This window comes from Egretta garzetta, unplaced genomic scaffold, assembly GCF_000687185.1.
Source record: "Egretta garzetta isolate BGI_Z169 unplaced genomic scaffold, ASM68718v1 scaffold313, whole genome shotgun sequence".
Classification (NCBI taxonomy): domain Eukaryota; kingdom Metazoa; phylum Chordata; class Aves; order Pelecaniformes; family Ardeidae; genus Egretta; species Egretta garzetta.
In genome coordinates, this window is record NW_009259063.1 from 667,053 (window position 1) to 679,095 (window position 12,043).

Sequence of the window (12,043 nt, forward strand, 5' to 3'; positions counted from 1 at the left end):
GGGTGGTGGGGGGGGGGGGGGGAGGGGTGGTGGTATTACAAATCCATGAAAAGAGAAATATTCTGGAATTCGTTAGAAAATGTAAGCATGCCTGGACTCTGGAGATTCTACAAAATATGAGATATGGTGGAGGTAGAAAGAAAAAAGCAATCTGGATCAGTTTGGGAAAGACAAAGAAATCTGAAAAATAATTTTTTTTAAAAGTAAGATTTTTTTAAGAAATAATGTCAACCCACACAACGTGTCATCTGGAATTCCGAAAGACACTACACTTGCTTCAAACTTCATCCTACTTGAAACCCACAAATCTGAAAATAGCAGTGCCTACAGAACCATTTTTACTACAGCACTAAACATCCATCCATGCTAGCAGATGAAGACTGTTACGCAGGAAAACCTTAACAGAACAGAAAAATTTACCGGGAATTACTTTTGACTGAGCAGTGGTGACATCTCTAAATCTCTCCAGCACCCACTATACAAAAAGGGGTAGCACATACCTCAAAATAGCACCCAGTTGAATTAAGGCTCAAGGAAGTCCTACCTTCTAACATTTTCCAGATTCATGCAACATCAGATTGGGTCCTGAAAGAGCTAGTTTCTGGCACCAGTGGTTTTTATTTTCAGTTTGTAGCTTTCGCAAGTTCCCATCCAAGATGCAATTTTTACCATACTAATCTCAAGTGGGGCACGTTATGGAATCAAAGGGAAATGTTTTATAGTAAAATATTTAAAAAAAAAAAAAAAAAAAAAAAAAAGATGGAATACTGAACGTGACCCAAGCAGATCAAGTAATATCTCAAACTGGTCAGAAGCCTAATTCACTAGTGCTGCATACAATTCTGTACTAGCTTAACCTACTCAGGAAACAAGGAAGCACAAGATGGAGTTGTACTAACTTCTACCCGCTTGAAAACCACATCTAAAAGCTTTAGTTCTTCTGGAAACTAAAATACAGGTCTGTATCTCTTCAAGCCTTACAATACCCAGTGACTCCCAGATAACATACCAGAAGTATCCACAAACTCTGTAACAGGTTTCTTAGAACTTAGCATGAAAAAAAAAAAAATCAAAATACGAGGGTATACTGACACACATACTCTCTTATCTGTCTAATGCTTCTTTAATCCATCCTGACAGTCTAGCTTGTGTGGTACTCGAGTTTTAAAAAATGTTTTTAAAATGTTTAAAACTTTTATTTAAAAACGTTTTGAAATGTTTAAACAATACAGGCTGAAGATTCACTGAAAACTGTGTCTGCACTAATGAGTCTCTTTACAGTACCTCCAAGTTTTCTCCTTGTCTCCTTCCTCACCCTTTTGTTGACCTACTGTCCAGGCAAAACAAAGTGTGATTTCTATGCCTAGTTTGGAGCAATGCATGTGTTGAATTAACAAATGGTATTCAAATGCTAAGTGGCCAGTCACTACTGCTGTTTCCATAATGCGAGCTAAACAGTACTCAATAGCTTGGACGATTATGTATGAAAATTCCCTCACCACCAACTCTTCCACCAAGATGCAATTCTACACAAAGCTTGACAATTCTGTATCTCTGAAACCTGTCTTCCTATCACAGATTTGGCTGACAGGGATCAGCCAAAAGAAAATGCATGTACAGACAGCAGGATTGCATAGGCTTAGTTTTCCAAGTCAATCAGGCCAATTCTCCCCTCTTTCCAACATAAAAACCACTAAGCAGTAGTTGCACTGTGTTGGAGCAGCCCGCAGATACCAGTCCCTATAAATTACAAGCCTTTCAGGTAGCTGGGGGTATTCTATATGAATATTCAGGATTTAGTTTGTTCCCCTTGATAGATTCAGCCAGGCAGGGAAGAAACTAGGACGGAATAGCAGAATGATTCATTGCATACAGACTTTCTTGTTTGATGGGGAGCTCACTGAGAAACAGGCTTCTGGCCATCACAGAAGATGCATGTCAGCTTACAAGAAATGTTCACAGCACCAAGGACTCCTAATCTGTCCGGTACTTCATTTAAGTATATTTAATACCCAGTGAAGATAACAGTTGAGCCAGGTTTAATTTTTAGAGATTAAAAATAAACTGGGGAAAAACAAACCAACCAACCCACGCACAAAAACAGGAGGCAGACCCTAGGGCAGCATAAAGCAACAGTGAGAGTGTTGGACTTACCTTTTATTTCCACTGGCATTTGTAATGTTCAGGATGAAACAATTCCCATGCTTTTATACAATCTAGTAAAGCTTTTAGAAACCCTAAACCCATCAGAGTAGCATAAAATTGTATTAAGCAAATGAAGAGTAACTTTAAAATTATAATATATTTAATAAAATAATTGGAATTCCTTATAGAAATTGTTTAACTTCAGAGTGAAAAGCTCAGTTCAAATTCATGTTCCTCAAAAGTAAAAAGTCAATGCAGATTTACAAACCATGTATGCTCATTTTTTTGAGATACATTTCAAGAAATACAAGTACAGCTATTAGCTGCTAAACACAAGACCATAGTTAGAAAACGCATGAGTGATTATAGCTACCTCAGGTTAGCTCTGGTTACTTTGGCATTCTCAGTACTCATGGCAAGAGCCTTCCACTGTGCAGTTTTGGCCATTTCGTCTGATATGTTTACAATTGAGGGATCAAGGCTAAAGAACAAACATACTTTCTGGTTAGTATTCAATACCTTACAACAGCATTATACTTATTGTCACACACCACTTACATCAGTTGTGCCTTCTTTCACTATTTACACAGCCACAAGTCGAGTTAATCTCTTACAAATGTATTTCAAGAAAAATTTGAAAATTTAACGCACTAGCACTGCCTTAATCACATAGCATCTTAAAACAGTTTTTCACATAGATACCACTAAAACACTGAGAATATTTGAGAGTTATCTCATTTCTGAATTACCTGTAACTTCACAGAATTATTTTGCATGCTCAGAAACTGTTCTGCTAAGGCTTCCATAAATCAGTATTATTTTAAGTTGTTTCCAGGAAATAGTCAAGGGCAACAGAGCAGATGTTAATAAAATTTTGAAACTGGTAACTCAGTTGAAATTTAATACTAGTAAAAATATCTAAGTCCCAATTATCTAGACATTTCAAGTTAATTTTTTTCCTGCAGTGCCTTACTAGACATTTTTCAAGGGTTTTTTTTTGCCACCAGCCCCCAAGTCCTGTAAAAGGTAAGTTCACTCTCACAGATGGTAAGCTTTCAAAACCTATTTCCCCATTTGTCCTCTGCCCGTTTATATGTACAGCAGACTTAGGTGTTGTCTGTAGATATGTTTTCTGTTCTGTTCCATACTTAAGCTTCGGAATCTACCTCAGGATATCTGTAAGAGTTCTTCAAATTGCACAGAAATCTGTCAAAGCTATTTTTCCTCAGGAATCCCCACAAGATGCAAGACAGTGAAATATACAGTAAACACACATGCACACAGTTAATGAAATAATAGTTCTACTGTGAGAGCAATCAGCAAATCAAATGTTTTTTAAAAATGTTTTAGCATTTTCATTCAAGTTGCTAAAGTCTGACTAAGCTTGCTCTTAGAGTAGACAATAGCACTCGACAGGAATACCTGTCCAATCCAAAAACCTGCCTGTTCCCAACTCAGATCAGGGTAGACCTGACACTAGTCTAGATCCACAGGAAAGCCAATTTTTAACCTAGGAATCCTTAGTAATAGAGAGGCAAAAAAAGCTGGCAAGCTATTTATATATCCATATATATCCATTATATATATCCAGGTGTGTTGACAGTTGTAGAATACCTGACAACTAAGCTGAACACATCCCCAGTAAGGGAGAGATATTACTGAGACAAAATGCCTTCCAGTGCTGAAGGAACTTTCCATCAGTGAAATTCCAGCACTTCCTTCTCTGGAAGAGAACCGGAAACCTTGTCCTCACATTTACTTTCAGAAAATGACCTTTTAAAATAAAAATGGCCACCTGTAGGAAGTTTTTTTGTATCACAGAAATGACAGACTTTAGCCCTCACTTAAATAAACCATCAAAGAACTGCACACTTAACAACTTTTTTTGAAATATCCAAGTGGCTGGTAAACACACGGCTCAACTGATGCTATTAGTTGCTTAATACTCAGTATTTCATGCACAGTAACACACAAGTATTCCATGAAAACTGACCAAGGAAGCTTCTTCACCTTGAGTACAGCTGGTCGAAATTGAGTCATCTGATCTGTTCAAGATGGTCATGTAAATTTATAATTAAGATACAGTTTTAAAGAACAATGCACATTAAAATGCTACTATAGCACCATGAGATACACCTTCATACTTCCTAATCAGGGCTGAGTTACAAGCCTGGGGAAAAAGAATTAGTTCAACTCATACACAACCAACTTCATGTAAAGCAAATTACAGCACATAATACAAAAACTCCTAAGAGACCAACATTTTATTATACCTGTATTTTAGGGTTTTTACAGGAAAATCCAAATTTGCTTCTCCATATGCAAGATGTACACTTCCATTGTCCCCTGTCTGAAGCATTCTCTCTGCTTCCTGTAAATTCAAAGTAAAACGTTTATAAAACTACCATGCAGCAGAAATCAAAGAATTATCTCATGCTGACAGTTACTTTTCGTAGGGGTAAGGGGCATTTCCCTGTAGGTACTGGAGTTGAATGCAGGAGATATAGTTTAAGACCTTTTTTCTTAGAAGTGTTTTATCCAGGTAGGGAAGATGGGGGAATGGAGAAGGAGGGTTTTACAAGTTCTGTAAGGAACTCAGGTAGCTGGTATACGGTTAGGTAAGGCTTTTATGGAGAAGTTATACAGGCTATATTACTAGTAACTAGCAGCTGGTTCTAACTACAGCTCTGCAAACAGACACAAGCAAAATGTCCCTGATATGATGAAGAGTTTTGTGATTAATTTAAGCAGGGCAAATATCCCCACTCCACTGCTCTTCTCTCCCATCCACACCCACCTTCTAACCTGATGAAAGACAATGAAAACAGCATTTTGTGCTAAAAATAGCTTCTTTCCACATTGCATGCTAATTTTAATCACAAAGAAGAGCCATAGTTCATAATAGCATAACTGAAACAGTGACTTTTCCTTAACTTAATTACCAGTAATAATTCCTCTAGCATTAAATCTCACTAGTAAGGAATTTCAAAATGTGTATTTAGTATATAAGGTCATATGCTCAGGCCACTTAAAATTGTTTTAAGTCTCATTGAGTATTTTCTAGTAATTTACAACATGCTTACTGCTTATAGCACACTTACAGCCTTCTCTTTTTTCTTCTTGTCATCTTCTTTCTTCTTTTTACTTTCTGGCATAAGATCATCAAGCCAGCTAAGCTCTCTTTTGGTGAAACATAAATCCATGAGCTTGCGAATGAACACTAACGCTAGAACCTTAAGGGAACCAGAAGTGGAATAATTTATATTAAACTATTTAATGAATGAAAATGCACACACACTTTCAGTACTTTCAGAATCTTTAATGAAAGCCCTTTTTTGTAGTACTAGTTTTATCTTACTACGAAGTTAAATAATTTCCACTTTCAATAGCTACTCACAACTGTCAGGAAATGAAATAAGTCCTTCTATTTCAAAAGTAAACAACTTGTACTATGGGTTCTTTTGTTGCTTTCCCACCTTCTTCTTTCTTAAGGCAGCAAATAAATATGTTCTTAAGAGATACCTGGTTGATGCACGTAATCCTGGAAAATTATTAACTTGTAAAACAGATAACTTACCATCATAGGGAAAACAACAGCAGCTGCAGAGGCTTTAATCACCCACAACAGAACTAGGCAAGTGAGCTGAACTACTGTAAAGATATGGACCTTCCAGAGTGGCACATAACGTAGATAAATCAGGTCAGGTTGATGTTTGGCAGGCATTCCAAACAGTTTTATACGGTCAAAAAACTGCATTGAAAAATAAAATCACCCTTCAATTAATTATTTTTCCCCCTACAGAAGGAAATAAACATTTTTAGGGGACTCCAGAAACGTAAGTTAATCCCGAGTAAAATACTTTACCTGAATGCCCTTTAATGAAGATACTCCCATGTAAAGAAAGACACCATACAAAACTGGCATTGGAATAAACTGGGGAGGAAAAAACACCCACACAGTTACTTGTGGAATCAACATGGCATAACATAGCAGTCCATATTAGTGAAAGACATGGACCAAGTTATTTTTCACTTTATATTTTACTTAAATGAGATCTGTAAAGCTGAGGTTCTTTATTTGTAGAGAAAATATATGCATCACTGAGCAGCAAAAAGATCTAGCACTAACAAGGCTATCACCACAATTTAAAAAGTAGTTCAGTCTTGACTGCTCATTCATTCAATTTTTTAGGTTACAACCAAGACTTCTATTAATGCTAAGTATGCTGCTTTTTGTAGCTATCTGATAGGAACTGTACTGAGACCATCAACTTCATGAAATCGCCATATGAAGTCTTACTTTTGATCACCAATCTTGCATTTCTGGAGCAGATAAAACAAAAAACCCACCATACCTACTGAGCTATGAAAATCTGCTAATTACTCAGAGCTAAACTTTGCTCCAGTAAGATGATCAATTTAAAGCTTACTAAGATAAAGAAGTTGTCCACAGATTTCAGTGGCACTTGCATCAAACCTCTGCAGCCTACATAAAGCAAGCAAAGCTTTCTTTGCTCCCAAATTCATGAAACTCACGAGTAAAGGACAGCCAAGATACAACTTGAAATATTAATAAAACCTGCTGCTATCAAGCCTGAACAAAAGCCTTTACTGAAACTTAAAATAGTATAGAATAAAACTATGCCTTAGGGATTCATTACTGCATACATGCGTGCAGAGCTAGTGTCTTCACTGTAAGCTCTGTAATTGAACATACTAGTACTTCATTCATGGTAACTTCTACTGCATTAAATCAGTATAAATCCATACATGGAACAAAAGCACAGCAACCTACAGGTGCGAGGCTTTGTTCTCCTTCCTTCTTTTGAATACTAGAAGCCGTTCACATTGAAAAAGAAAAACGTTTCATAAAGAGCAAATAGTAGTAATTCCATTACTATTACCCTTGGTTCGATAAAAAAATAAAAGCATTATTTTCTAAGAATCAGCTGTTAAAACGTGGGGTAAACATCTAGCTTCAGCAATCAGCACCTTTGTCTTTTGCTTCTGAACAACAATAAATCTGCTTCAATGTTTTTTGCTTCCGATTCCGATCATTTCCATTATACAGGTGAGCTCTTGGTAGCTTTTCAACCAGAGACTGTCAAACCTCAATACTCACTTTTAATAACTGCTACTGCCTTATTGTTTTCAGATCTTTACATTCTTTAAAACATACAAATGATCAACTATTAAAAATGTATAATATTTAGCTCTAATTACTAAACTGTAGCTGTGTGTTCGTAGGTTTATTTCTTCCCATTCTCTAAATTTAAACACCCATTAGAAGCTACCTTTTTGTGAAATGACTTGTGATCTGTCTTTAAACAGACTTCTACAAAGTTACTGAAAGGTACTGGCAATTATGCAGTTTATGCCATATCTGCTATTTTGGCAACAGAAATACAGGGGGGGTTATTTCTCCTTTTAACTATTGGGGTTTGAAACAACACAGAAGTTGATCAGATTTTATTCAAATCTGGGCAAAAAGCCAACTGAACTGATTGGTTTTCTTCCAATAAAGTCTTCAGAAGGGCATTATGGATATAAAGTAAGACAAAGTGTAAACTGAGGCCACAATACGATGTGAGAAATCTATTACACTGTGATGATTCAGAAAATAATCTTGACACTTTATAAACATCAAAGGAAGTTTAATAAGCTGAAGATAAGAATGAGAAGTGAACAATGTCACTTCTGATGATCACTTTTTAAACTAGATGTTTCTGTTTCTTCTGCTATATTACTTCTGCTCAAGTAACTTTGTATTTTTATCACACTCCTTTTATCCTTCTATTTATGCACTCACATAAAAACTACAGAAGACCTGTTTTTAGGTGACAAGGACTCAAGAAACTAAAAAATAGCTGGCAAGAAAATCAGGCGAGATGGACAAAGGTTGCTTTCTTCACTACTCGCTACATTTCTAGCTTGCTCAGATCTCACTTTCTTACATCTCCCCCCATCGTTTCTATTCAACTAACACCTGTTGTTAAAAAGGTAACTTGAGAATGAGTCCAGGCATTTTTACTTAATGTAATAAAACCTCCTAAGATCATGAAATGCTAAATCACATATCAAAATCAAAAGCACAAAGAAAATACAAATATTTTGGAAAAACTGTCTTTTACCTTTAACACAGAAGTCATGAACACTGACAGCCCCATCAAGACAAAAATCATCAATCCTGTCACTCGCTGCTCCCGGATTCCCAAAAACTTTGGTTGCTCTCCTGGTGCTGAGCATTCAGATTCAACTTTCAGGCTATTAACATGACTTATAGACAGGACAGTTGCAGCAACAAACCACGGTAAGCCCATGATGGAACATATTCCCAGCATAATACCAACCATGAGCAGATCAAGATGATAACCACAGCCTTTCTGTAAAATTAAGTGAACAAATAATTTGATAAATTTTCTATTTATATGATACCATTCTTATAACTTAGCTGGTAAATAACAGATAACTAAAAAAGTTAGATACTTTAAGAGTGTCCACAAAACTAAATTTGTTCTTCATTAGTCAATATATAAATTTATTTAGTAGCTGTTGGTAATGTTTCACAGATTTGCAGAATGAATCTGATTTAAAATAAAATGACTTTTACCTTCAGCTTATGCTCTTTCCTGTTTATAATAACAGCTGTTATTTGTTGATCCATGAAAATGAGAATGGTGCAGAGTAAAGCAGGAAGAGCAGCTATCAAGAGTGTCCACCAAGGATTGCTTCCAAGAGGATCTATGAACCATCCTCGGTCTTTTCGGGTGGGCTGGAAAAAAAAAAAAAAAATCAACAACAAGAATTAAAAGACTACGATAAAATGCATATTTTATTGCTACAAACAGCTGCAATGAACAAATAAACAGTCTCTTAATATTTTTTTTTCCAATGGCTTTGGCCAAAAGACTGATTTAGCTGTTAGATATGAATGTGACATTTATGTGGAAAAAATTAAATTCTTACTTCAAATTTCTCTGGAACATGAAGCTTAGGAGAAGGTACTCCTACAAGATAGTCAATCAAAACCATAACAACTATGGTCAGAAATACTGCAAAGTCACTGATGGTAGAACGCACCTGTAATGAAAAGACTTGTGTTAACTCTTGCTTTTTCATCATTATAATTTGCATGTATAGAAAGACAATTTTCTCCCCTATGAATAGTGAAGTCTATTTATATTATACTACAACATTGAACATTACATGCGTTTTCTCTTTTTATTTTAAAATTTAAGCTGTCTGCCAACATAGCATGAAGTTGCAAAAGGTTCATCCAATTATTTCATTTAAAATTATCTACTGCAAGCAGCAAATTACTTAAAATAACTCCTTCCTCATCTTCCTGTCCTCCCAACCATACTGGGAGGCTGGGGCATCACAGCTAGTCTCTTGCAGCTTAATTCAGTAACATCACTGAATTATTCTGGAATCAATAGTCATACATTTGACGGTTTTAATAGATGGGAGGGGGATAATTTGCAACAGATTCAGATTACCAAAGATGCCTTCATAAAACATTAGGAACACATTGTAGGGATGAGCTGAGGTATACAGAAGATCAAACCACTTTATTTTGGCTAGCAGAAATAAGTTGTGTAAATCAGTCCACGGATGAACATTATATTAGCCTCTATTAGAAAGAGTAATCCTCTGAGGAACCGCTCCGAACCCTTGATACATCAGCAGTTTGGGGAAAGCAATTAATTGTTTTGTACAGCTAGGTAAGTAAAACAGCAGCAATATTATCTCTCCAAATGGTACCTGGCAGTACCCATTAATATGGGGAGACAGACTGCTTAGGTCTTTCGAATGTTTAGAACATCTTGTAACTATAGGTAAGTAGAGTAAGCACTGAATTTTCAGCAGCCAATTTATTTAACGTCTTCATTTTTTGATTTATTAGTTAATTGTCTGTTTTTAATTTCTTTTTCTGTCTTAAAAGAAATCTCTCAATAAAAAGTGCTGAAGTAAAATTTAAAAGTTCAACTCCATTAAGTTATACTAATATATTTATCACAAGATAACAAGAGTATCTAATCAGAATTACCTTAGTTGGGAAATATCGTTTGGTCTTGAATTGCTTAAGGAAAGAGGAGAGGAAAAATGTTGTAAAGAATAGTATGACAGACCAGAAGAGAACATCTGGAATATATGGTCCGTGATGGCTACAAGCTGATCCATGAAACACACCACGAAATTCTACACATTCCTGTAAAGAGAAAAATTCCTTAAATTTCTATATTTTATTCATTTAGTATGTTCAACCTAACTTAGAGCTTTTTGATATAAGACACAACTGAGAACTTCCACAATCCCCCAAAAAATGTTCTTTCTTTCATCGCTGCCTCATCCTGAAATGCCAAAAATGTGAGCTGTCTGTTCCAGAAGAGCCACAGTATCCATCACTGATTATTTCAGGATGCCAAAATGCTGGGAAGTGCCCAAGAAGAAACAACTTCTTTATATTCACATTATTTCTATTCTGTTTCTCAAAGCATCACAAGATGAATGCCTAAAGAGACTGAGAACTAAGCCCAGGAATAGCAGACTATCCAGCATCAAGCTTTCACATGGACGAACATTTAAAAAAAAATCCCCAAAAGAGATCTCAGTTTCTCCCACCTCTTAATTCTTAAACTTTGTTTTGTCCTCATTCAGTTGAGGGGGGGAAAAAAAAAAAAAAACACCAAACGTCTTACACAATATTAACCCAACTGTAGGGGGGGAAAAAAAAAAAAAAATCTAGTGAACTAGAAAAGCATTGTAAATAATGAATGTGAATGAAAAGTAACACAGTCAGACAATCCCTATACAAAAGGCACACCGAAACACAAAGCAAAATATTAAAGTAGACACAGGGAGTACAAGGAAACAACAAGCCAATAAATTAAAAGAGTTGGAAGCAGCACTGACACAAACTAGTGTTTAAACAGGTTATTTTATCAAAAATTTAACTTATGACAAAAATTCTCCCTGTTAACAATCTACTTTGATTATAAGCACCACCAAATTCTGGATCAGTTCTGTCTCTCTGGGAAGACTAAAGTTGCTTAAGAGAATAAAAAGGTATATAAAATAAATAATAAATATTAAAAAAAAAAATATTAAAACTAAGTTCAAGAGGAACTGCCATCCTAGGTGAGTGTGGTAGACTAGGAACCATTGGCGGTAGAAAACACTACAGCTAAAACCCAAGTAAAGCACCGAGGTTATTCATAGTATTTTTGCTGTGTAAAACACCTACTTTCAGTGTGAACGTCTAGGCTCACATGCAAGGAAAGCCCATGCGCAGGGATCACTTTAGATAGCCTAAGATGGCCAAAGTAGGCACACACAGATAGCAAATGCAACACAAAATCTATGGCAGATCCAAATCATTCAAGATGTAGGTGGAAACCAGACGCCGGGATATGCAAAGCGGCTGTAGACAGCTGCATTTAGGCAACTGAATCCCACACAAGGAACTACTCATCAGCAGAAATGTTTCTTCCTAAAAGCCTTCAGTATCACTTCCACACAATAACTTTCCTCCTCTTCATGTACCCACAGAATTAGGTATTGTTATAAAATATCCAGTTCAGAAGGTAATGCTTTCAAGCCTATTCCTTCAAATAGCTCATCCCCTTTTCTTTTAACCTTAAAATTTCCAAATAAGTATTCTCTTCTAACCAATATTTAGTTTATTTGATTCTGTTGTAGTTTTATATCAATGTCTAACAAACTAATGAAATGTGATTGTTACCACATTTTAACTGCAGATTCCATCTTCACATCTTCTTAAAAATATCTGTTCATCCTTTCCAGGAAATTGAAGGAAGCTATCCCCTGTTTGTTCACCTTGTCATCTGCACTTTAGAAGGATGACTGCTCTGCCAAGCAGGATTAAAGCAGCTAC

At 35.9% G+C, this 12,043-nt stretch overlaps 1 protein-coding gene across 1 annotated transcript in view; it reads right to left on the reverse strand.

Moving 5' to 3' along the window:
* The window catches only part of SLC4A7 (solute carrier family 4 member 7), a 60,142-nt gene that overhangs the window by 1,651 nt on the left and 46,448 nt on the right, over positions 1 to 12,043 (reverse strand). Inside the window, exons 19-23 of the mRNA XM_035890701.1 lie at positions 6,011 to 6,079; positions 5,723 to 5,896; positions 5,247 to 5,378; positions 4,419 to 4,516; positions 2,519 to 2,626 (exon numbers count right to left, since the gene is read on the reverse strand). Coding sequence (XP_035746594.1) covers positions 2,519 to 2,626; positions 4,419 to 4,516; positions 5,247 to 5,378; positions 5,723 to 5,896; positions 6,011 to 6,079 — 581 coding nt within the window. The remainder of the gene's footprint in view (positions 1 to 2,518; positions 2,627 to 4,418; positions 4,517 to 5,246; positions 5,379 to 5,722; positions 5,897 to 6,010; positions 6,080 to 12,043) is intronic.